Source organism: Gymnogyps californianus, chromosome 3 (genome assembly GCF_018139145.2).
Source record: "Gymnogyps californianus isolate 813 chromosome 3, ASM1813914v2, whole genome shotgun sequence".
NCBI lineage: Eukaryota > Metazoa > Chordata > Aves > Accipitriformes > Cathartidae > Gymnogyps > Gymnogyps californianus.
In genome coordinates, this window is record NC_059473.1 from 14,429,359 (window position 1) to 14,455,202 (window position 25,844).

At 52.7% G+C, this 25,844-nt stretch overlaps 2 protein-coding genes across 2 annotated transcripts in view; one reads left to right on the forward strand and one right to left on the reverse strand.

Moving 5' to 3' along the window:
• Positions 1-25,844, reverse strand: part of RRBP1 (ribosome binding protein 1) — a 550,780-nt gene that overhangs the window by 216,576 nt on the left and 308,360 nt on the right. The window lies entirely within an intron of this gene.
• Positions 7,279-9,938, forward strand: LOC127014041 (T-cell activation Rho GTPase-activating protein-like). The gene is made up of 8 exons (XM_050893068.1): positions 7,279-7,332; positions 7,417-7,526; positions 7,686-7,881; positions 8,111-8,228; positions 8,534-8,679; positions 9,122-9,213; positions 9,308-9,469; positions 9,845-9,938. Exons 2-8 carry the CDS (start codon positions 7,474-7,476, stop codon positions 9,936-9,938), a joined length of 861 nt encoding a protein of 286 aa, XP_050749025.1. The 5' UTR covers positions 7,279-7,332; positions 7,417-7,473.

Genomic DNA, 25,844 nt, shown 5'->3' on the forward strand with positions numbered 1-25,844 from the left:
TAGAGGAAAATTAATCAAGGCATCCAAAACCATTCTAGGTTTGATGGCATCAAAATAAACCAAAAATCATTTCTAGGAGAGTTGGAAGCCAGTTTTAATTTAAAAATCTTCTTTCTCTGTAAGACATTCCAGAACAGCCACAAAATTGCAAGCTCAGAGTTGAAACCAAGTATTGTGGCTGACCTGAATTTTTTTCCCTGTATTTTTCATCGACTGGTAGCTATAGGAGGTCAAAAAGGGATTTCTTTCAAAACAGAACTTTTCTTTTCCTCTGTCCTTCTTCTTCTTTACCAGTGATCTAAATTTTGGTGGTTTTTTAGTGCTGTGCCACTGTAGTAATAGCTGTGATAGAGACACTTACCGTAGGACAGGTAGAAGATGATGGTGGAGACCATCAGGCTGGAGAAGTCAAAGGAAAAAGCAGGGAACTGGAGTTACCTGGAAAGAGAGGGGTCAGTTTCCAAACTAGGTCAACTCATGTCCTCAGCTCCCATGCAGGAGATGAATCACACACATGGACTGCAAAGCAATGTGACTCATAGAAAAAGGTTTGCTTAGCTCCAGATTGCCCAGGGGCATTTGATTGGAATTCAGCCCTTGCCAGCAGGAAGGAAACATGCCCTGCGAGCGCACACTGAAGCATGAGACCTTGGCTGGGGCTAAGGGATATGTCAGGGGACCTGCATGAGACCTCCAGCCCCTGGAGCGGCAGCTGGAGGATGGGTAGGTCAAAGGACCCTGATGGGAGCCCTGCAGGGCCTCATACATTGGACCAACAGACACCTTGCCTTGTCACACAGAGCATCTCATGGGCTGGAAAAGGGATGCTCTGGAGAGTTTCTGGCAAACCTCTGGAGAAGAGCTTCTCCCCGCCCCTCTCCCAGGGGCTTTCACAGCACTGGTGCCCTTCCTAAGGACAGCTCCACCAGGTGGGCGCAGTCAGCATTGCAGGAAAGATCAGGCAGGAGCCACAGTGGTCAGCACTGCAGGAAAGCTGGGACCCTGGAGACCAAGGCTAGCCTCTCAGGCTTTCCATTCCCAGGCTAGCCCAGTGTGTGAGACAGTGTCCAGAAGACTGGTTTTATATCCCTTTTCCCAAAGTGTCGAATTTCCCTTAAAGCATTAACCACTGGACCCACACTGTTTCTCGCTGGAGTGTAAAATAGCCAAAAGATACTTTTGTAAATGTGTCTGATTTCCTGCATTTTTCCTGAAAAGGGCAGTTTTTTAACTCTCTTAATCATTTCTATTTTAATTAAGGCATTGCTCGGCAGGATATGAATGGCTCTTCAGTGCTGGTGGTTCCTCCCCTCTTTCAGTAAAAATGGCAAATTTTCTTCCTGTTGGACCTGCCTCAATTCCAGTCTCTTGGGGATTGAAAGCTGGCACAGCATGTGTGCCAGAGATATTCCCACAGCCTGGCTGGTGTCCACCAAGAGGAGTCTGTGTTTAGCCATGATAGTGATTTCCAGGGAAAACAGCTTGTTTTATTGACCAGGACCCTACAGGGAGAACAGAAGAGCAAGAATGCAGACACAACATTTGCCACAAGTCCAGTGGAGCAGGTTGCTCAAACGCAGCCCACTGTGACTTTCTATGCTGCTGGGCCTGTGGGGATGGTCGGGGGACAAAGGGTTAAACATGAATTACCTACATGAAATACAGCTATCGCTAGCCTCGTGCAAGTGGACCCAGGACCTAGTCCTGAAAACCACCAATCGAGGACACGAAAGCTTTTAACAACTGTGGCTATTCTGGAATAGACCGTGCCATGTGCATCCATTTCTATTAACAACCCTTCTGCAGCTGAAAAGGAGTTTGAGATCTTGCTCATGGCTAAAGGAGAATGGTGGCCTCGGACGATGGCTGAGGCTTGGGGCTTGCATTGCCTATGACCAACTATGCCCACAGAGTGACAGAGTAAAGACTTTCCCTGGGGAAGAGGCACCAGTGAGTGGTTGAGATGGAGGAAAACTTCACCACGGTTTTGGGTTGTAGGTGGAAAGTTCTGGATCAGAGAGGAATTCTGCATCTTCCATAGCATAGCACAGGTAACTGGCTGTACAGCAAGTCTTTTTCTTTGTTTAATTTTTCCTGGAAGAGTCTTATGTTGGTACCAAGTAGAGGCAGAATGTCAGACAAAGTGGCTCATTGAATGGGAATGATATAGGAAAATTTACTTGGCTATTAAAAACCCCATTGCTCTAGAAGCTGAATCTTTTTTCTCTAGTCCTTTTTTTTGGAAGGGGGTGGGGGGAGGGGCATGGATGATTTATCTTCATACCCCCTAAAACATGCATTGTAGCAGTCAAGATAGAATATGCCTTTCTTATGTCCCATTTCTTTTTTGAAAACAGTGAATTGAATCTGCTGCTCAATCAATCTGCTGCCCACTGAGTTCAATAGACAACTGTGATTTTTATCCTTTGGCTCGAGAGCCAGATGCAACCTCCTGTCACTGGTGTTAGCAATATTAATGCAGATGATCTGCTATTACTATCTAACGATCTAGGCTACATACTGTCTAACGATCTATGCAAGAGTACAACCCAATCTGATGTTACACAAACATAAGCACTATGAAGAGATGTGACATTCAGCTGAAAAATGAGACAGTTTGGACACCTTTTAGTAGCTTGCAGGAATAAACAAGTGAAGCACTGTATATACAACACAAAAAAATATTATGGATTTTCCCCATAAATTTCTGAACCTTCTGTGACAAGTTATGTCATATCAAAGTGCATGTCTGCACCCCCTGCGCTGCACTATGCGGGTCCTGTTCACATTCAGTGATCTGGATGATGGGGCAGAGTGTACCCTCAGCCAGCTTACAGATGGCACACAACCGGGAAGAGAGGCTCATGCGCTGGAGGGTCTGGCTGCCAACCAGAGGGACCTTAACAAGCTGGAGGAAGGGGCTGACAGGAACCGCATGCAGTTCAACAAGGGGAAGAGCAAATTCCTGCACCTGGGGAGGAACAAGCCCCTGCACCAATATATGATGGGGATACCCAACTGTAAAGCAGCTATGTAGACATCTGGGGTCATGGTGGACCCCAAGCTGACCAATTTGAGGGCAGCAAAGTGCCCTTAGGGCAAAGAAGGCTAACTGCATCCTGGGAAGAAGTCAGCAAAGCATTGGCATCAGGTGGAGGGAGGTGGAGAAAACTCGTGGCTTCAGCTAAAGAGAGCTTTAGAAGGAAAAGAGAAACGGAAGGAAAAAACCCAACAAACAAGAAAGAGTGGGGAAAAGAAAGCCCAAGAAAAACAAGGGATGCAAAAGAAAGCAACTGCTCCCCACCAACCGACCGATGGCCAGCCAGTCCCCGAGCAAGGGCAGCCCCCGCCATCCTCCACCCCCCGGTTTTAGTGCTGAGCACGGCCTCCTGTGCTGTGGGATACCCCTTTGGGGAGTTGGGGCCAGATGTCCCCGCCGTGTCCCCTCCCAGCGCCTTGGGCACCCGCAGCCTGCTCGCTGGCGGGGCAGTCGGAGGAGCAGAAGAGCCCTTGGTGCTGTGCAAGCACCGCTCAGCACTAACTCGCACGCCCCTGGCTTCTCAAGGCTGTTTTCAGCACAGACACAAAACAGACAAGCTCCTAGGAAGGACTTGAATGAGGAAGCTCATCAGACGGTCACCGTTCCGCTCTTCTTTTGCTCCGTCTTAAAACTCCCCTGGCCTTCCCTAGGCCGTGGCAGCACTTGAGGCTGGTCTAGGTTCTGCCAGACCTCCTGGGGCACGACGCTCCGAGCAAGACCAGCCCTCAGACATCCCCGGCCCGGCACACCTGGGGGAAAGGCTGGAGCAAAGAAGAGGTACCCTTGGAGCAAGAGGCTCCGCTTCGATCAGCAATCAGGTGGCAGAGGGGGACATTAGAGAAGACTTGAGCAAAGTGCAAGTCCCTGATGGGCCCCGATGGGGTGCACCCTCAAGTGCTGAGGGAGCTGGCAGATGGGCTTGTGAGGCCACTGCAAAAGGGAGATGTGCCTGAGCGCTGGAAGAAAGCAAACACCACCTGGGCTGAGGAGCAGTGCACTGGATGGCAAAGTGGCTGAGCGGGCGGGCGCGGAGGGGGGTGGCCAGTGGCACCGAGTCTCGTTGGAGGCCAGGAACCAGCACTGAAGCCCAAGGCAAGGGGCACTGGCAGCAGGTGCAGGGGGGTGGCCCTTCCCCTCTGCTGTGTCCTGCTCTGGGCTGCCCAGGGCAAGACAGACACGGCCAGACTGGAGAGAACCCCCCCCGCACTGCCCCCCCCACTGCCCCCCCCACTGTCCGTTGGCCTCGGAATGTTGGTCCGCTGGAGCCAACAGCCACCAGAGACAGCAGCACGGAGCTGTGCTGGCACGCAGCAGCGCTGCGAGGAGGCAGGCTCTGCCCGACACCACTGCCCCGCCACCGCCACCAGCACCCCGCTTCTCATCCTCGCTGTCGCCGGCTGCGCCGCATCCTTGCTGTGTGGCGAGGGTCCTCCTGTCCCGGGCGGGATGGGCCAGGCCAGCTGCTGCTGCGGCTCCAGGTGGGCTCCCCCCGCGGCTCGGGGACACGCGGGCACGCCCGCGCCCCGCAGCAGACCCCTTGCTCATGCCCGCCGCTCTCTGCTCTGCAGGGAGGCTCTCACCGACGCCGAGACGGTGCTGAGCGCGGACGTGCGGCTGACCCGGGGCCGCAAGAGGAGCGAGAGGCGCCTTCTCCTCCTCCAGGAGGAACTGGTCGTCGCCAAGTTGCAGTAAGACCCTCAGAGCCCAGCTGCCTTGCCCCCAGCCCTGGCCCTGGCACCAGCACAGGGACCCCCTGGCACCAGCCCCAGGCCCCGCCACCTTGCTGCTCGATGCACCAACCTCCCTCCCAACGGCAGGCGGGGGACAGGGCTCTGCCCGCGCGGACCCCAAGGAGGCCACCTCCAGCTCCCTGCCTGCCTCTCTTCTCCGCAGACGCGGCACCAGCCTGCGCCCACAGCTCCGCCTGGCCCTGGACCAGCTGTGGGTGCTGAGCGGCGGGAAGGAGGCAGCGCGGGAGGAAGAAGAGCAGGAGGAGGAAGGCAGCGATGAGGACAGCACCTCCCTCATCCTCGTCTGGCCCACCGGCTCCTGTGTTGCCACCTTCGGGTGAGTGGTGGTGCCACGTGCCACGGCAGGGCACGCGAGGTTCCCAAGCATGGCCAGGCGGCCGTGCTGGGAGTGGCCTCTGCCCTGCGGGCAGAGCCCGGGCAGGGAGCAGGCAGCGTGCTGGCAGGGAGGGATGGGGGGGGCATTTGCACGTCCTGCATGCCCTGGTCCCCTTTTGGTCCCCAGCAGGCAAGGGCAAAAGCGGCTGCTCTGGCAGGACAGCGGGAGCCAGGGCTTGGGCGGCGCCTCTGTCCTGCCCCCCGGGGCTTCCTCCTGCCCCCGTGCCCTTCCCCACGGGGCAGGGCTCTGCAGGCGCCCGCCTCTGCCCACGGGCTGGCGGGCAGCGGGGCCTCACGCTGCTTCTCCTCTCTTTCTGCAGCTCCCGGGCGCTGAAGGAGCTGTGGCTGGGCACACTGCTGGGGTAAGGCGGGGGGATGCTCCAGGCGCAGCCGGACGGGGCAACACAGCTCCCCAGCTGGGGACACGTGCCCCCGCGCCTGCGGGCAGCTCTCGGGCAGAGCTGCCGGACAAGAGAGAAGAGGCAGCTTGGGCTCAGCCACCTCTCTCCCTGTCCCTTCCCGCTGCACAGGATACCAGAAGGAGCCAAGAGAGCCCGGGTCACCCGTCTCCCGTCGCTCCAACTCCTCGAGAAGGAGCTGAGCCGCCGTCAAGCCGTGAGTGTCTCTCTGGTCTGGGCTCTGTCCGCGAGCAGTGCTCCTCCAGCCGAGCAGCAGAGGCATCGCTGCTCACCTTCTTGCACTCCTCCTCTCTTGCCCAGTGGAGGACATTCAGCGCCAGGAGCCTGGAGAGGCTGATGGAGGGCCAGGCAGAGGTGAGCCTGTCTGCCTTGCACGCGCCTCCGGCCGTGCCAGGATGTGCGGCGAGTGGGGTGAGCTTGTGCGGGAGGGAGGGTCCCGTGGTGGCAGTCGGGGAGCGGAGAGGGTTGGGGAGCCAGCAGGAACGTCGGCACGTCCTCGCTGGCGGCGCTGGCAGGAAAGCTGCCGCGCGGGGCAGAGAGCCCGGGAGGCCAGAGGCTGCCAGCTCTGCCGCGCTCAGGCTGCTGGTGCCGGCTGGCAGGTCGCCGGTGGCCCGTGCTGCTGCGGGGCTGCTCTCTAAGCGCAGCCTGCTTCTTGCAGGATGCTCCCAAGCAAGGGCCTGCGCCGGCCCCATCTGGCAACGCAGGGGGACTTTGCCGCTCGCCAGGTGAGTTTTGGAAAGAAAGGCAACCTCCTGCAACGGCTTGAGCTGTGCTCACTTGTCCCCTGAGTGTCGCCATGCAGGTTGGGCACGCCAAGGGAGGACGTCACCTGGAGCAGCAAGGACACGCGCTGGGCAGCGGCCGCTGGACGTGGTTCTGCGGGGACACGGAGCCTCTGCTGCTGCCCACAGCTTGGAGGAGGGCAGGGCGAGGGCTGGGCCAGGCTGTCCCGCTGGCATGCCAGCTCTCAGGAGCCTCCGAGCCCCAGCCGCCGAGCCGGAGCCGTGGCTCCAGCTGCTGGCTCCCTGCCCGTCCTGCCGCACCGCTCAGCACCGCGCTGCAGGCAGGGCAGGGCAGGGCAGGGCAGGGCAGGGCAGGGCAGGGCAGGGCAGGGCAGGCTCCGGGAGCGCTGGCCTGGCGGTCTGCATTGACGGGCTCTTGCTCTCTTTTCCTTTGCAGCAGGAGGGAGCAGCAGGAGGAGGAGGAGGGGGCTGCCCTGGCCCTTTGCTCTGCGGCGGACCCCGGCCGCTGCCCAGGCGCCAGGGCAGGCGGGCTCCGGCTGCAGCAGGCCACTCTTTGGCCAGCCCCTGGCAGCCGTCTGCGGGGAGGACGGCACGCTGCCCCAGCCCATCCAGGTAAGCCAGCCTGGCCAGGCGGTCCCCAGCCCTCCCTCCGCCTGCTCCGCAGAGGCGCTGGGTGTCCCCAGCAGCTCCGCGCACGCGGCATTGGGCTCTTCACCCCCACAACACGCTTCTGCTCCCAGCCCCGTTTCGGGGCAAGGAGCCGCAGCTGGGGCAGCGCTCTGGCCGCCGCTGTTGGAAGGCAGCTCCTCAGGCAAGCACCTGTCCTCCTGCCTCTCCCGCAGGAGCTGCTGGCTGTCCTGCAGCGGGAAGGGCCGTCGACGGAGGGGATATTCCGCAGAGCTGCCAGCGCCCCAGCGTTTCGGGAGCTGCGGGAGGCCCTGGACTGCGGCGCGCACGTCGACCTGGGAAGCCAGCCTGCGCTCCTGCTGGCCGTCATCTTGAAGGTGAGCGCTTCTGACCTGCAGCTGCGAGAGCTCCTGCAAGGCCTGGAGTGTTCAGAGGCTCAGCTGGAGCCCTTGCCGTTGCAGGACTTCCTCCGAAGCATCCCCGGCAAGCTCCTCGTCAGCCACCTCTACGAGGACTGGATGGCAGCCATGCAGAAGGCCAGCAAGGAGGAGAAGATTGAAGAGCTGAAAGCGTAAGCGTGGCCAGCAGCCTGCCTGTTGAGCAGGAGCCCTGACCGCTGGCTGAGAGCACCCGCAAAGCTGCGCAACACAGCCGCTGCCTCCCACCTGCCTTGGGCAAGCGGGCTGTGGGCAACATCTGCTTTCTTAACGGTGGGTCCCTGTTCCCTCAGGGTGGCCGAGAAGTTGCCTGCAGCCAATCTCCTCCTCCTCAAGCGGCTGCTGGCCCTCCTCCAGCACGTCGCCCACAACGCCTCCACCAGCAGGATGAGCTGCAGCAACCTGGCCATCTGCCTTGCGCCCAACCTGCTGAGCCCAGCCAACGAGGACCTGCTCCCGCTGGAGGCCATGCTGGAGGTGACCGAGAAGGTACGCTGTAGGGAGCAGCCGGCTGCAGCCTTGCCGGCCCGTCAGAGCTTGGCTCTTCGGAGGTCCGTGCCTGCCTCCTCTCTGGAGCGAGTGCTCCAGTGGGGTGGCTGCCTGGCAGAGCAGCCCCACAGCCACAGCCTTCTGCGCAGAGGCCAGGGTCAGGAGCGGGAAAGGCCGCTTGACACATTTCCCGGCACCTGCGCTGAAAGCAAGGCTTGGATGTGTGCAGGTGAAGGTGCTGGTGGAGTTCCTGACGGACAACTGGAGGGAGCTCTTTGGGGAGGAGCCAGCTGCCCTTTCGTGTCCAGCAGCCGAGGAGTCGCCAGCCCCCCCGGAGAGATGCAGAGGTAAGAGGCGGGACTGAGGGTCGTCACGGCCTGGGGCTTGGGACAGCAGAAACCTCAGCGTCGTTTGTGGCGGGGCTGGGCATCGAGCGTTGTCCTCGCAGCCCCGCTTGTGGCGTGGCCTCTGTTTGGCCACTGCCTCTCGGGGCATGGCCGGTTTGCTCTTTGCAAAGACGAGCTGAAGCCTGCAGACAGGGCATCAATCAGAGGGCGGAAAAGAGAAGCGGAGGAGGGCTTTGGGTGGGTTTTGCTTGAGCTGTTTTTTACTTGCAAGAAGTCGCTTTGCTGCACATGCTCTTGCTTTGCAGAACTGCCTTTGGAAGAGCAAAGTGTCCCTGCAGTGAGAGCAGACAGCGAGCGTCAGGCAGAAGCCTTGCTGCAGGCAGCCCCGTCTCTGCTCGGTGTCCTCCAAGCAGCTGGGGCAGATGTGGGGCTGGAGTCTGAAACGGGAGAGGTACGTCAGGTGCCCAACCACTGGGACAGCGTGGCTGGTGGCGGAGGGGAGTTTCTGCTGAGGCCGAGTGGCTGCTGTGCCTCTGCCTGGCAGTGGAGCTGGTGCGTGTCTGGGTTATTCCTCCACCCGCCGGGATGATACAATGTAAGGAAAAGTGGCAAGGTTGTTTCTGCAAGGCAGTAGGCGTGTGCTGCGGCAGACCAACTGCCGACGAAATCCCTACCAAAAGACAGAGGGGAGCAGTTGTCAACTGGAGAGGGGTTTTGCTCCGGTGCTACTTGGTCAGAGCTTCGTCAAGCCTATTTGGGGGGCGGGGGGCCCGTGCGAGATGTGGCTGATGCAAAGCAGCCAAAGGGATCTGCTCTGGAGAGCTAAGGTAGCAATTGGGCAAGCAGTGGCTTCGTGCTCTTGCCACCTGCCAACTCTGCCATTTCTGTTGTAGGCACCTCCAGCTTTGCCTCCAAGCAGCCCTGAGAGCGCGGCAGACTCCCTGGTGCGCCCAGAAGAGCTGGCGAGCCTTGCGGAGGAACGAAGGTAAAAAGAGCTCCCTTTGGCTAAACTCAGAGCCGCCTGCAGTGGGTGGTGGCTTTCCCTACCTAATAGCACGGTGGGACGGCAAGGTTTGCAGGCTCTCACCAGGACAAGGAGAAAAAGAGAAGCCGGAAGAGAAGGCAGGCGTGGGGAGAGGAGAGCGAAAGCCGCGCGGCAGAAAAGAGGAGGAAGAGAGAAACCGTTTGGGGGATGGAGCAATGAAACGATGCAGGAAGGTGCAGCAGGTCAGGAAGCCCAGGTGGGTACCAGGCTCTGCTGCCCATCCTTGCCAACTCTCCACACTGCTCTAAGTCAGTCCAAGTCTCTGGCGAGGGACGGTGCCGCGCAGGGTTGGTTTGGCAAGAACTCCACGGCAGCTGCCCAGGGGCTCCCCATGGAGCCCTGCTGCGTGGCCCAGGGGCACTGTGCATCTCTGCACGCGCCCAGGTCTCTAAGGGCATTACCCACGGGGAGAAGGCGCCAGAGCCGCCCCGCAGTCAGCGCCAGCAACAGCTCTCTCTGCTGGGCCCGGCAGAATTCCTCGTCAACGGTGTTCCCCCAAGCAAGGGGAACCAAAGCCTGCCTCTTCCTGCCTTGGTGGATTTAGCAGAGCTTTCGGACTCTGTCGTTGCAGGTGCTGCTGGATCGATGGCCACTGGCTGAAGCGCTGTGACTCCTGGGCCCCCCCACTTGATGTCCACAATAAAAGGATCTTTTCTCTCTTGTGACTGTGTCTGCCATGGGCTGTTCTGGAGTGGGGAGCGGTTGTTTTGTGCAGAATCCTCGGGGAGGAGTTTGGGATGGTGCCTTGTCGCAGCATCCTTTGCAGCGGGCGTCAGGGCTGAGCTCAGGTGCTTTAGGAGGGACGCCAAAGCAGAGAGTCACCCCGGAGGGTGGAGGTTGGAAGGGACCTGTGGAGGTCCTCTGGTCCAAGGCCTCTGCTCAAGCAGGCTCACTTAGAGCCGGTTGCCCAGGAGCACGGCCTGGTGAGTTTTGGGTATCTGCTCGGAGCAGCGCCGTGAGGTCAGAGCGAGGGCAAGGCGCAGGCGGGGCACGGTGGCCAGGAAGGGCTCAAGGTCCTTGTGCAGCCGCCGTCACCTGCGGCTTGCTGTCCCCTGCAGCCATCCTCCTTGCACGCTGCTTGTCGGGCAGTTTCTTCAGACCCCCCTCCCTCACGCCAACGGTAGAGATTCACTTCCACGCTGGGCGCGAAAAATGCGCCAGCTCCCCCAAAAAGCCTTGGAAGCGGCTCCAACAGCAGGCGGACTGCTGAGGCTTTCGTGCATCCCGCTGGGCTACAGGGGATGCCCGCAGCCTGACGGAGGAGGCAGGACGAGCACTCTCACCCTGGGTAGGTAACTCTTTTGCTGAGAGGTTGTTGCGGTTTAACCCTGGCCAGCGGCTGAGCACCACACGGCCGCTGGCTCGCTCCCCCGCAGGGGGATTGGCGGGGGAGAATGGGAAGGGTAAAAGGGAGAAAACTCGTGGCTTCAGCTAAAGAGAGCTTTAGAAGGAAAAGAGAAACGGAAGGAAAAAACCCAACAAACAAGAAAGAGTGGGGAAAAGAAAGCCCAAGAAAAACAAGGGATGCAAAAGAAAGCAACTGCTCCCCACCAACCGACCGATGGCCAGCCAGTCCCCGAGCAAGGGCAGCCCCCGCCATCCTCCACCCCCCGGTTTTAGTGCTGAGCACGGCCTCCTGTGCTGTGGGATACCCCTTTGGGGAGTTGGGGCCAGATGTCCCCGCCGTGTCCCCTCCCAGCGCCTTGGGCACCCGCAGCCTGCTCGCTGGCGGGGCAGTCGGAGGAGCAGAAGAGCCCTTGGTGCTGTGCAAGCACCGCTCAGCACTAACTCGCACGCCCCTGGCTTCTCAAGGCTGTTTTCAGCACAGACACAAAACAGACAAGCTCCTAGGAAGGACTTGAATGAGGAAGCTCATCAGACGGTCACCGTTCCGCTCTTCTTTTGCTCCGTCTTAAAACTCCCCTGGCCTTCCCTAGGCCGTGGCAGCACTTGAGGCTGGTCTAGGTTCTGCCAGACCTCCTGGGGCACGACGCTCCGAGCAAGACCAGCCCTCAGACATCCCCGGCCCGGCACACCTGGGGGAAAGGCTGGAGCAAAGAAGAGGTACCCTTGGAGCAAGAGGCTCCGCTTCGATCAGCAATCAGGTGGCAGAGGGGGACATTAGAGAAGACTTGAGCAAAGTGCAGGTCCCTGATGGGCCCCGATGGGGTGCACCCTCAAGTGCTGAGGGAGCTGGCAGATGGGCTTGTGAGGCCACTGCAAAAGGGAGATGTGCCTGAGCGCTGGAAGAAAGCAAACACCACCTGGGCTGAGGAGCAGTGCACTGGATGGCAAAGTGGCTGAGCGGGCGGGCGCGGAGGGGGGTGGCCAGTGGCACCGAGTCTCGTTGGAGGCCAGGAACCAGCACTGAAGCCCAAGGCAAGGGGCACTGGCAGCAGGTGCAGGGGGGTGGCCCTTCCCCTCTGCTGTGTCCTGCTCTGGGCTGCCCAGGGCAAGACAGACATGGCCAGACTGGAGAGAACCCCCCCCGCACTGCCCCCCCACTGCCCCCCCCACTGTCCGTTGGCCTCGGAATGTTGGTCCGCTGGAGCCAACAGCCACCAGAGACAGCAGCACGGAGCTGTGCTGGCACGCAGCAGCGCTGCGAGGAGGCAGGCTCTGCCCGACACCACTGCCCCGCCACCGCCACCAGCACCCCGCTTCTCATCCTCGCTGTCGCCGGCTGCACCGCATCCTTGCTGTGTGGCGAGGGTCCTCCTGTCCCGTGTGGGATGGAGTAGTCAATGCCAGCAATAGCTCTGTCTTCTGGCTATGTACAGTTTCTGTCAGCTGTGTTTCTCAAGGAAAGGGGAACAAAGTCATGACAATTCCTGCCTTTATGGTTTTATCAGCGCTTTCTGACTGTGTTTTTGTAGGTGTCAATTTCCTGTTCACTGGCTGAACCCCTGTGACCCCTGGGCTCCCACACTTGTTGTCCACAGTAAAAGGATATTTTCTCTTTTCTGATTGTGTCTGCCATACGATGTTTTAGACTAGGTAGATGCTGTTTCATGATGAATCCTAGTGGAGGAGTTTGGGATCATCTCTTGTCCCAGAATCCTTTCCTGCAGGCATCAGGGCTGAGTTCAGAGGCTTTCGGAGTCAAACCAAAGCACAGAATCACACAGAACAGCTGCGGTTGGGAGGAACCTGTGGAGGTCCTCTGGTCCAACCCACCTGCTCAAGCAGGGTGACCTAGAGCAGGTTGCCCAGGACTGTGTGCCCTTGGGTTTTCAATATCTCGAAGGACAGAGACTCCACAGCCTCCCTGGGCAACCTGTGCCAGCATTTGATCACCCTCACAGGAAAAGTTGTTTTCTCATGTGCAGATGGAATATCATGTATTTTAATTCATGCTTGTTGCTTCTGGTGGTCTCAGTGGGCACTCTTGAAGAGGGCCTGGCTCCCTCATCTTCATTCCCTCCCAGCAGGTTTATATATATATTGATAGACTTCCCCCCACCACCACTGCCCCAGGTTTTCTCTTCTCCCTGCTGAAATGTGCCAGCTTAAAAGGAGCAAGGATAATTTGGCTTCCTTGAGGCTCGTTGTCTTTTGTGTAATGTATGTGTCAGTGGTGTGTCCACCATCTTACATAGTGCCTGCAGTGCTGCTCCCCTCTCTGGAAATGGCTCAGAAAGGGAAACAAAGCTACAGACCAATTTGTGCACAAAGAATAATCTAAGTGGCCTAGATCTCTTCAGCTGGGAAAACAAAGGCTGATGTAAGACATGCCAGGGATATGAAGAATGATGAATGGCAAGGAGAGGCCATAAAGGGACTGGCTTGCATTTCTACTTCCAGCAAAAGACCCAGCTGTTGTCTAGGTCAAAGTGGGCACAAAGAATTTGTTCTTCATAGACCGTGTAGTTAAACTATTTACTGCTAGACACCGTAGAACTTAAATGGTGTACAATCACAGCTTTTCTTGTTAAAAATCCTTCCAGAAAGAATTCTTCTTAAAGGTAAGCACACCTGGGAACTGTGAGCCCCATTCCTCCACCTGATTTGGGAGAACTGCCCATCTCTCACTGCGCAACAGTCTGGTGCAACAGCTTTTTTCTCCTCCAAGCTTGGCAGCTCATACAACTGAAAATAGAAAATGGGCTCATATTAAAATGTGGACATTTTAATTTATGCATCTGATTGATATTATGCTGTAATTAAATTATATTCCCATGGTGTGTATAACATCAGGGTTGTAGTAATACAAATAATTAGTAATTAACTCTAATCAGATCAGTTTGCAAATGGCAGATTCCAGATGAATTAGCTGGCCAACTGTGTGTGCAGTGAGGAAAGCCAAGGAAGAATGAAGAAAAGCTAATTTGTGCTGATGGATAAGGGAAGAAGTGAAAATAACAGGAAATTGATTTTCAAGAGAACTCCCTTGCCAAAGAAAACAACAATGCAATCTTAAAAGATCCTCTAGGCAATAGTCATCACCCTGCAGCTCGGTTCTTGGAAGATACTCCACCTGGACCTGTCACACCCTGCCCTGAGTCCCTCCCAAATGCTTATGCCTCTTACTATGCTTTGGTGCTGAAGTAAATGAAGGGCCACTACAGCAGCATGCGCAGAGTACCTTCAGCCAAAGGGACCTTCCTAAGCTGCCTCCCAGCTAACAATCCCTTGATGATAACAAGTGATGATAGCATAGGAAGGCCCAGGCATATGTGGTGGGAAAAGCAGTCTGAAAACGCACCTGGGCATGGAACTCAGGAGGGACTACAGCGCAGGTCATAGGAAATGAGAGTAAGTATCTTGATGGTGCTGCAGATGCACAGAGCCCAACTTGAGCACACTAGAATATGTCTCCCAAGGCTTCCTCTTGAGCCAGCAGAGAATCACAGCCCTCCAACATGTAATTCAGAGCATTAATCTCTTGCTCTGAATTGCCCTCAGGAGGCACTGATTTCCCTCTATTAACTACTGCAGGAGTCAGCAGAGACTAGCCCTCCTGTGCTGAAGCTGGTTGTCAGGAATTCCTTTCCCTGAATGAGTCCAACAGGAGTTCAAGGTTCTGCTGCAGTACAGGCCCCAGAGATACAGGTGTGATCTTCATCTCAGCTCTAAGGATGCTGAACTAGCTCCTGAGCAACATGAGAGCTTAGCAAATAGTTGCAAGTGTTTGGAGTTCAGGGTCTGGCGAGATCCTGAAGGCAGGAAAAAGGCTGCTGCCTGTTGACCTTGCAGAGCCAGATCAGCTGAGGACATCGTGTCTAACCTTCAGAAGAAGATTGATGTCAGGACTGGATGGGAGCCAGGGGCTTGGGCAGCGTGGGCTGCGCAGAGGGAGTGTGTGTCGGTGCCTGCAGTGTCTCTTCTGAGAGCACCAGTGTGGAGCTGCTTTGCTGTGTCCTTGGTGCCATGAGGCCCCAGCTCTGTCCAGCACAAGTTCCATCGACCAGCACTGAGGTCTTGTTTCTCTGAGCTTCTGTTTTTGCTCCAGATGTGTGGAGGCAGCCTCTGTGAGGGGAGACCAGGGAATGAGAAGAGTAGATGAGGAGAAGGACATAACCAACGGATTCAGCTTAGAGCCTTTTCCCCATACAGATTGCTCTCAGGCCCCTGCTGGCAGGGCTAGGTCCTCCCCTTCAAACCTGGGGAGTCTTTATGGTAGGGGAAATTTGTGGAAGGTATATGATAGCAAGCAAAGACGCTCTGCCATTGCACACACTGGGGGGTCTTTCCCAGGCAGAAGTAAATATTCCTGGAGACATAGGTAGCAGAGGCCAAATCCTGGCACGGGGAGCCTTCTCAGTGCTTCCCTCACACTGTTGCTTTATGAGGTCAGCTGATGCTACTTCAAGATGTGTTTTGGGTTGGAAGCAGCCTGATTCCCCTTTTTACATGTTCCACTGATCAAGAAGCTCACTCCATTGCTCTTTCTTTCCCTCCCGAGTCCCTGCCTGTCTCTCCACCAGGTGCAGGCTGAGCCTGGGCAATGTGGCTTGGCCCCACTGCCAGCTGTGCTGTCTTTGCTTCCCTTCCACCATTTAATGCACAATGCAAGGTGTTAGGAGACCATCCTGCGGTCTGCACAACGGTGGCACAAGGAGGATAAAAGCAGCCAGGTCTGCCTTTGCAGCGGGCCATAGCAGAAACCCAGCTCCACATCCCTGCTGAACAGGGGCACACAGCACACCCAGGATCTGACATAGATGACTTGGGACATGCTCTGCTTTCTTCTTGGTGCAACCGTGTCTTGGTTTAACGTGTTTTACCTGTTAACGTGTTTTACCTGTCCTCTTTCTGCCTGACCATATCAGGAGGGCATCTGTGCATCAGTCTGCTAGAATGTCTAACCCTTCAGCTCCAGGATCACGATTGTCACTGCAGAAAAAGAGGAGTATGTGCTTCCAAGGACAGATTACTCAATGCAGAGGACTTAGGACAGCTATTCTTCACGGGGCCAGAGAGAATTTCTCTACAGACTAATGAAGTATAAAAATCTGGAAATGGGACTTCCTGTATGATAGGTAATATTGCAATCTGAACATCTGTTTCTGGCTCGAAACAGAGCAAAATATTGCATTTTTGGCAGTTCCCTCAAAAAAAGTAAACAAAATATTTTTAACAATTTCAGTTTGGATCTGTCAAACAAAGTTTCAATTAAAAGAAAATTCAAGATGTGCTCTTGCCAGCTGGACTGCAGTTTGATCAGTATCAAATATTTTAGAGACAAATAATTTCAAAAGAAAATAGTCCGTGTTACATCTCAGAAAGGTCAGTGTGAAATATTCTGCCATTGTGAAAGGGTTTCGCTTTGTATTTTCTCGATTATAAAATGTCCTTGAAACCAACATCTTCCTGAAGCCAAGCGCTCCTTTTGATTAAATGGCATTTTCTGATGGAAAATGTTTTAAGCAAACATAAAATGATTAGAAAATGTGACCAACTGTAATTGCTGCTGTGTGCCAAGAGTATGCCAACAGGTCTCTTTCTTGGAGAGCAGCAAGAAAAGGGAGGTTGCCTGGGCTTTTTTTATTTGATCATTCAACAAGTCACTGGCTGCTTGAAAGTTACTGGCAGGGCTAGGCTCCAAAGTTCACAGGCAAGGCTCCAGAAATGGTCAAATTAACTAATTAATCAAATGAAATAATAAAGGAAGGTGAGGAGAGGTCGTTATGGGTACTCATTTCAGTTCCTTTCCAGAATCCTACAAAAATATGAAGAAATGGGAGAAACAGATATATTTGTGTGTAGTGTTTAGGGTGGGAGCAACACTCTATAGGCCCATATAATGTGATAGACAGTGGTTTATCAAGGTGTTTGCCGACCCTCCAGAATGGAAAGGAGCCTTGAGACAATGTGTATATGTGCATTGCTCTACCTAAACATGTAAAAGTTTATTGAGCAATTTGCTGAACCAAGGACTGCCTGCATTTTCATGCCCGTCTCCTTTCTTGGTTAGAGAGCGTCTCCACAGCTTTGATGTGATGCGGGAAGTTGGCATAACAAGAATTTGCAGTACCCCAGTCTGCTACCAGATTCAATGCCTATCATTGTTCTCAAGGCTCAGGTCACCTAATTACTTTCAGATATGAATTTTTCCACAGCTTCTACTTAACTGTTTCCAGAAGTGCCACTCTTAGGTGTCATCTTAAAAGTTCTTTTCCTCTTGCATGCAAGCAAGTGTTCAGCCTTCATGAGATGTTTTGGGTTACTTATTTCATGGTTCAGTTTTGTGGGTTGCTTTTGGTTACCAACAACATTTGTTCCTTACATTCCTGTGGCACAGGAGTTTCTTGGGGCTACTGGAGCCCATCGTCCCTGGGACCATTCCTCAGGGTCACAGGGAACCAGGACTTGGGATTCCCAGCCTTCTGACTGAAATCCAACAGGTCAACCCCTTCTGGATTTCCAGTGTTTCACAGAGGAGTAGAAATCAACAGTAGTGACAGAAAAGCCCAAAGAGTGGTGGTGAAAGGAGTTAAACCCAGTTGGTGGCTGGTCACAAGTGGTGTTCCCCAGGGCTCAGTACTGGGGCCAGTTCTGTTTAATATCCTTATCACCGATCTGGATGAGGGGATCGAGTGCACCCTCAGTCAGTTTGCAGATGACACCAAGTTGGGCGGCAGTGTTGATCTGCTTGAGGATAGGAAGGCCCTACAGAGGGATCTGGACAGGCTGGGTCGATGGGCCGAGGCCAATTGTATGAGGTTCAACAAGGCTAAGTGCTGGGTCCTGCACTTGGGTCACAACAACCCCATGCAACGCTACAGGCTTGGGGAAGAGTGGCTGGAAAGCTGCCCAGCAGAAAAGGACCTGGGAGTGTTGGTCAACAGCTGGCTGAATATAAGCCAGCAGTATGCCCAGGTGGCCAAGAAGGCCAATAGCACCCTGGCTTATATCAGAAATAGTGTGGCCAGCAGGGCTAGGGAAGTGATTGTCCCCCTGTACTCAGCACTGGTGAGGCCACATCTCGAATACTGTGTTGAGTTTTAGGCCCCTCAACACAAGAAAGACATTTTCTTGTAGTGTTGGAACGTGTCCAAAGAAGGGCAACGAAGCTGGTGAAGGCTCTAGAGAACAAGTCTTATGAGGAGCGGCTGGGGGAACTGGGGTTGTTTAGCTGGGAGAAAAGGAGGCTCAGGGGAGACCTTCTCTCTCTCTACAACTATCTGAAAGGAGGTTGTAGCGAGGTGGGTGTCAGTGTCTTCTCCCAAGTAACAAGTGATAGGACAAGAGGAAATGGCCTCAAGTTGCGCCAGGGGAGGTTTAGATTGGATATTAGGAAAAATTTCTTCACCAAAAGGGTTGTCAAGCATTGGAACAGGCTGCCCAGGGAAGTGGTTGAGTCACCATCCCTGGAGGTATTTAAAAGATGTGTAGATGTGGCACTTAGGGACATGGTTTAGTGGTGGACTTGGTAGTGCTAGGTTAACGGTTGGATTTGATGATCTTAAAGCTCTTTTCCAACCTAAATGATTCTATGATTCTACGAAAATTCCTGGGATCATCCTTCCCACAGGGATGCTGGTAGACTTGTGTCTTAACCACGCATGCCAGAAGATCCTGAGGAAAGAGAACGGTGCAGTAGTTCATACTCACTTTTTCCTCAGGGGTGGACCACCAAGCACTGGAATAAAAGTTTTGCTCCTGTCCCTAATCTGCACAAGGGTTGTATCTGTCACCCAGGGGATGGAGTAGGGCACACAGCAGCTGGTGGGGTCCCAGAGACATGACATGAGCTTTGGCTATGGGTGACCCAGGTGACAGGACACTGGCTCTAGGATGCTTCTCATCACACCAAGATTGGCAAGTTAGCATCTGTAGCTGATGATATTCGCTGTTCCTCAAAAGAGCTTGGGAGCAGGAGGGAAATGCCCTTTTTACTGCGCCATGGACCAAGGAATTTGCACCTTGCATAAGAGCAACAGAGCATTGCACAGCTCGGGAACAGCCTGCCATCTGCAGCCAACCCAAATGAGGGAAGTGAGAAGGAGGGAGTGATGTGCAGAGCCAGACCTTCATTGTTGGAGACAGGAGGAGAATTTTCTACCAACGCCAAGGGACTGTACAGAACTTGCTGCAACACAGAAAGCTGTTGGATGGAGGCCAAGAGGAAGAGGAAGGTCCTGCCCTACCTAGACATTGGGAATGGGGGTGATCTTTCTACAGACCATTTTATTTTAACCTCTTATGTGAGATTTTCTTGTCTGACTAGTCTACCTCTGCTAGTCACAGCTGGGAACACCCCCAAAACTGTTTGTTGTTGAGCACAATGCTGTGTGACCATATCCATGCTTTAGAGACCTCTGAGAGAGTCTCTTCGAGCCCCAGTTGCTTGCTGACTGTCCAGCAGTATTTTTGCATGCATGCTACTTCCTTTATGTCAGTTTAGCAATTGTATCTGTGTTCTTTCTGGTCTCCAAGATGGCTCACTTCCTTGATGAGGCTGTTATTCTGTCATGGCTGTTAAGCTGCTCATAACCAAAGCACTTTAGTAACAATACAAGCTGTTGCTTCTTGAATCTCTTTTTGAAAGTAAATCTATATTACTTAGCCTGCATATTGGCTGATTTGAGCATTTATTTATTTATTGTGATCAGATATACAAACAAGTAGAAAATAATCAATATGCCAGGACTATAGTAGGTGTTTTTAAAATATAATGGATAAACCAATTCTAGGACAGAATGAAGAAATGTGACCCCAGTTCTAAATGTGAGTCAATCACAATCCCCTGGGTGCTCAAATTGTCCTTCAATTTGGGGGAAATTCAAAGAGAAGAGTTGCAATTTCTTTTGGAAGAGCACCTGCAAAAATGGTGGTCAGCCCACATGCTTTTTGTCTTTTTGCTTTGATTTGCACAGGGAAAATGTAGTTTCTGTGGGCCATGCAGCAGGTTTGTGGAAGAGGTTGGGGGAGCAGGCAGTACGCTGGAGGGCAGAGCTGCCTTTCAAAGGGACCTGGACAGGCTGGAGAAAGGGATTGATATGAACATCGTGAAAGTCAGTAAAAGTAAATGTGAAGTCCTGCCTCTGGGACATAATAACCCAGTCTTGTGAAATGTGTGAGGGAGTTAACTGGGAGTCAGCAGGTGCCCCTGCAACACAGGAGGTCAACTGGCTGCATCAGCAAAGAATGCAGCCAGCAGTGTAAGAGGAGTGATTAGAGTGATTATAGTGACAACAGTGATTCTAGTCCCCTCTACTTGGGACTAGTGAGATCCTGCCCAGTCTGGGGCTCCCCAGTACAAGAGACAGAGAAACAAACTGGAGTGAGTCCAGTGGAGGCCACCAAGCTGGTTGGGGGCTGAAGCACAGGGCATTGAGCAGGAAGCCAGAGTGGAGACCTTCAGAAGTCCCTGCAAACCTGAGTTATTCTATGGTCCTATATGCAGATCACCATCTCTAATTCCTAGAGATTTCAGATGACAGGATGACTCCAGAGAGTTGATAGGCAGCTGTCCTGGTTTCAGCTGGGATAGAGTTAATTTTCTTCTTAGTAGCTGGTACAGTGCTGTTTTGGATTTAGTGTGAGTATAATGTTGATAACACTCTGATGTTTTAGTTGTTGCTAAGTAGCACTTATCTTAGGTTAAGGATTTTCAGTTTCCCATGCTCTGCCAGCAAGCAGGTGTACAAGAAGCTGGGAGGGAGCATAGCCGGGGCAGCTGACCCGAACTAGCCAAAGGGTATTCCATACCATAGAATGTCATGCCCAGTATATAAATGGGGGGCGGCTGGCCATGAGGGGTGGATCGCTGCTCAGGCATTGGTCAGCGCGTGGTGAGCAATTGCATTGTGCATCACTGGGGGTTTTTTCTTTTTTTTTTTTCTTTTTTTTTGTTATATTCCTTTTCATTACTACTATTTTTATTATTATATTTCATTATTATTATTGTTAGTATTATATTTTACTTTAGTTATTAAACCGTTCTTATCTTAACCAACGAGTTTTACCTTCTTTCCTCATTCTCCTCCCCATACCACTGGGAGTGGGGGGGAGTGAGGGAGTGGCTGCGTGGTGCTTAGCTGGGGTTAAACCACGACAACAGCTCAGATGAGCTGCCAGTCTCTGGAGGGCAGTACAGACTCTATTAAGGCTTATCTAAATACATAGAGGAAATCCATGGCCAAGCTGGGTCAAGACCTGCCTTCCTAGGGACCAGGTCCTTTCTGCTGCAAAATAGTGGGCAGCATGCTGCTAAGGATGTGTCAGTACCACTTCCATGCATGACCATCAGCTTGCCCCCACCCAATGCCAGCAAAAGATGCATTGGGCAAAGGTGGCAGGGAGAAAAAAGCAGCAAAGAGCTGACTCAAAAGCATATAGCAGGGAAGCAGCAAAGCCTAGCTCTCATGATCTGTTGTCCATTTTGTAGATGACTATTGATCAGTATTGTTGGGTTTTTTTCTGTTGAAATCCACTGCAGCATTCTCCTTGATGGAGAACAAGTTAATTGCTTTCCCTGTGTCTTTCTGTTCGGTATCTCACGTATACGTATGAGATATGTACATGTATGTATATGTTTGTATACACCTGCATGTGTATGTGTATGTATATGTATGTATGTACATGTATGTGTACCTATATGGCACTAAGAAAAGGCATGAGTCTGAAAGAGGGGGAACACCTCTGAGTTTTCTGGAAGGGCAAATTGAATCTGACAGGTATGCAAATACCTGACCTTGTGTTGAAGGGAAGGCTACTGTAACTCACCTGGTGCATCACTTCAGATGCTTTACCTTTGCACAAACACAGTCTGTTACTTGTCAGGAAAGTCTGTAGAGGGAGGGGGTTTGACCACAGCAAAATAGCCCACCATAGAGTCATCAGACAAGAGAAGGTGGCTTTCTCCCCACGCACATGGCACTGTGGTTGTGTGGAATTGTAGACTGGATGTAGTAAATTACAGATTCTCTCCTACCTCCCACCTCATAAAATCTGTCTCCCAGAGCCCTTTCTCACCCCTCTGCTTCCTTCCACAGACAGCTATACCCTGAAATGGCTAGAGCAGTCTGTCATAAGTACACTCGGACATGTCCAAAGAAGGAAATGTGATGGCATGAAGGAGAAGCACCTACCTTCTGACCATTGCATGCAGCAGGGTCACCTGCTTCATGATCAATAAATATGAGACGTACATTGTCCTCACCATATCATTATAAACTGCAACAGTGTTGGCAGCTCCTGCTTTCATTCCCCTGACACAGCTGTGATCTTGGTGTCTGCAACACTGAATCCTGCCCATGATGTCTGAAGCAAAACGCAATGTTCTGTGTTGCACAAGAGAAGTGGGACCATGGGCTGCAGTGACCAGGCTGCCTGAGGAACCATACCGTGTTGGTAATGCATCAGCTGTGAGCAAAGCCACGCAGCTGGCAAAGGGCAAAGCCACGCAGCTGGCAAAGGGCATCCTTTGTGCTGGCCTGACACAGAAAGCAGAGTTGGCGCAGGATGCTGAAAAGGGATGGATTGGTTTAGTCAGGAAAACTGACACTGTTCTTGTCGTCCATCTCCATCTCTGACTCTTGTCTTGGGTTTGAAGTTGTCTGAGCCCAGGACTAGCTACTTGGACTGCATCTTGCCCTGAAGAAACGAGGCATATAACAAGGTCTCCTAGGTGCAGCCCTTCTGCAAATATTCACCCTGTGGTCTTGTGTTGCTAACAGGCAAGTGTAATGAACTCTGAGTCTAATGAAACCTGTTCTCCTGCAGACTTTGTGTATCATGGCCTGTTGTGCACTCTGATGGAAGCTCCACCACAGGTTGGGGCTTTTAGCAGCCTGAGTGTGTGCTCCCTGATGTCTAATACACAGTGCACTTTCTCTTTGTGCCCTTTCTCTGTGATTGGGTACATCTCTTCTGTTCCACTGCTCCTTACTGTGAAGTTTATAGGCACCTAATTGTATTAAAGAGATCCACATCCTCTGTTAAGTTCTGTTGAAAATAGTTACTAAATTAAAAAGTCCCTCAGGTTAGAAATACCCTCCTGCCAGCCATCATTGTATGCACTGATGCAGGAAAAAATTAAGGGGAGATTACAGAGGAGCCACTGGTTGTTGGCTGCCTGTGAATTTCCTTTGCAGCATTTCCCTAGCTGTGAAGGGTGCATGGCAGCCAGCCCAGAGAAGGTGGTTGCCACTGCCACTGCCACGGGCAGGCAGGCTGGTGTCTGCCCCTGATCTGTTCCAGCCTTGGTGTACAGTGATGCTCGCAAGCAGCCTCGCTATATCCTCTTCTTGCCTCAGCAGGGAGCTCTTGCAAGCTAGGCGTATGGTGGGTGTTGTGTGGAAGATGGGAGAAATTAGTTTCAGACTGACAGAGCAATAAAAAATGCTCAAGGCTGGGAAGATTCCCAAATGGAGGCACCGAGAATCAATGGAGGTATCAGGGGGTTATGAAATCCCGTCAGATGGCAGATGTAATGTGTAATTAGTCTCTGACCCAGCACATTATTTGCTGAGAGTCTCTCTGTTCCCTTGAGCTCTGAGACTTTCACAAAGAGGGTTTTTTTCTTCCCTTTCAGTGAGTCTCCAGCACTCCCCATGCATCTTTTGAGGTTAATCCACAATGACATCCTACATTATGCAATTAAGTTGGAGCCTTCCAACCCTGGACTTTACAGCTTGATACTTTTCCTTGTAGTAAATCTTAGCTATCACTACAGCTTGTCATCTGGTAAAGATATGAGTGCCACTTCTTTGACACCTCCTGATTGAGCCAATATGGGATGAAGGTCTCACTTCAGAAAGGGAGGGAAGCAATGAGGCAGCTGTAGTCTTTGGGAGGCTGGCTTCTCTCCTCCCTCTCTGGGATGGCAGAGCTCTTCTGTAAACTAAACAGGTTCTCCTTGTGTCCAAACACAGGAGGACAGAGCACTCTACTACCCCAAAAGTGATGTTTATTAAAAATAAAGTTGCCTTTAAGCCTGGAGAAAGCATAAAAGGAGCAATGGCTTCTGAATAACAGCTAAGTTTAAGGGGCAAGTTCAAGCTGAACTGAATGACAGGTACGTTAACTCAATTTCAAAAAGCTGCTTTGAAAAAGGAAAGCACCCAGAGTTATTTTCTTGGTGTCCCTCTATAGGGTCTGTCTTTACCTGTCAGTACTTCCTCCTGACTTCTTCCAATGCATCATTCACAGCAGATGTAGGATCCCTGTCTCTCCTCCCTGGTCACACAACCCTTCCTTTCCCAAAGTAAAGGTTACAAACAGAGAATAACCATCAGCAACAAGCAGCCAACAATGAATAATGATCGTCTGCAGAGTGCTTTCATAGTTCAACAATTGCTGACAACATTTCATAGCCAGTCTTGAATGCTATGACTCTAAACAGCAAGAGTAATCGCTATAGCAATTTATGAAGATATTCCTCTATCTGACTGTGATTTCCGAGTTCATACAGGTTTGTACACTGTGGCATCACTCAGAAATACCAACATCATCTGCATAAGGCAGATGCACGTACTGGTCTTTCTGCCAAATTTGCCTGAGCGCACAATAGGAAGTTCATGCCAGATTTATTCTGTCTGGGAGAAGACAGGTGGGACCTGCTCTGACACAGAGCTTATATGTGGAAAGATAACACGACAGCTTATTTTTTGATACATCTGAACCAGTGGAGCGCTTGTCATCCCATGGCCTGTAGTGCTTTGGAGCTGGTACTCAGAAAGCAAAAGCTGGTGGTATGGTTTCAGTTGCGGTGTGGGTCACACAGGCTGTTCTCTGTGAATAAAAGGACATGAATCTCATGTGGCTGCCCAGTTTCAGAGCTGTGTTTCCAGCTTAAGCAACAGGGACTTGTGATTTCATTTACACACAGTACCTCCTCCCTTCTGCTGCTGAAAAAGGCTAGAACCCCCCCCCCCCACGTGTGTTTGAAAATCTGTTTCCTGACTTTGCCAGCCTAAGGTTTTCATTAACATCAAACAAGGTCATAGGCAGCCCAAGGCATCACTTTTACCTTTGGTTCTTGCTGTTCCTCTTGCTTTCAGATATGAGAGCCCAAACCACGTTTCTCTCAGCTCTTTCTAGCTGGGCCCATGGGGATGGCAGGACTTTACACATCTCCCAGGTTGATGCAGAAAGAGGTATTGGTATGCAGTAGAAAAATTTATTTCCACAGCTGGCATCTTCCAGGAGTATCACTGCAGATGGTAAGACATATAGCACACCCAAAATTGGGGTGAGCCTCTCTTTCTTCAGAGAGGCCATGTATGCAGGCAAACCTGAAAGTGTTTAACATTCCTTGTGTATGTGTGAATGTGCACTGACTTCTTGTGAAACCATACGTCTTTGCAAGGTCACCCCAGTCACCCGCTCTGCTCCTCCAGCTCTGTGAGGGTCAAGCCCCTCTCTGCCAGGATGGCCCCACCGGTGTGCTGACCTGAGGCTGCTGGCCCAGGACACACCACAAACCTACAGAAAAGTTTGTTTCAAGTGCACAGGTAAAGCAAAGATAGATACTAAAGTCTGTCTCTCCAACAGGCTGCTTCAGTGTCTCAGATGGGTGGTAGTTTATAGTTGCTGCCTCAGTCCGGTGCAGTGAGGTGATGTGGACAGTGTTTTGAGAACCAACGTTTAGAAAGGCAGCAGCTGAAATGCTGTATCAGCTCCTCACAGCCCACTGCAGACTGAGCAGAAGATACTCTTGCAGGAAGAGAATCCTCCGAGGCAAATGCATCCTCCTGCAAGCTGTGAGACAGCACCAGTGCACCCCATGTGGTTCTTCTTGCATGGTCCTTCCTGCTCTTCCACCAGCTGCCCTGCTCAGAGGCGGTTCCTCTGCTTCAGCCACATCACAGCATGTGGCAACCCCAAAGCCTGAGCTGAAGAAACCCCGAGTCAAATGCTACCTCTGCAGCATTTCCTTCAAATTTCTCCTTCCTTCATCAAAACCTTCCTGACACTGAGGAGCAAACCTGTCCCACACAGCTTCAGAGGTCTTTGGGCACCAGCAGCTCAGACTGTAGCACTGGTGTCACTGGCGCTTTCTAGTCTTCATGCCATAGATTTTTCTTTAGAGGATTATATCTGTTCTGCCAGCCAGAGATGTTGCAGCGGGCCATGCCAACATCATTTACCTTAGGAAGAGACAGGTCCCTGTTCAGCTC

What these genes read in the sequence shown, in the direction of transcription:
- LOC127014041 (XM_050893068.1), top strand. Translation starts at nt 7,474, where the DNA reads ATGGCAGCCATGCAGAAGGCCAGCAAGGAGGAGAAGATTGAAGAGCTG. An exon ending in TGGAGTCTGAAACGGGAGAG is followed by an intron (nt 8,680 to 9,121) that starts GTACGTCAGGTG and finishes TTTCTGTTGTAG; the next exon opens with GCACCTCCAGCTTTGCCTCC. An exon ending in CAGCAGGTCAGGAAGCCCAG is followed by an intron (nt 9,470 to 9,844) that starts GTGGGTACCAGG and finishes CTGTCGTTGCAG; the next exon opens with GTGCTGCTGGATCGATGGCC.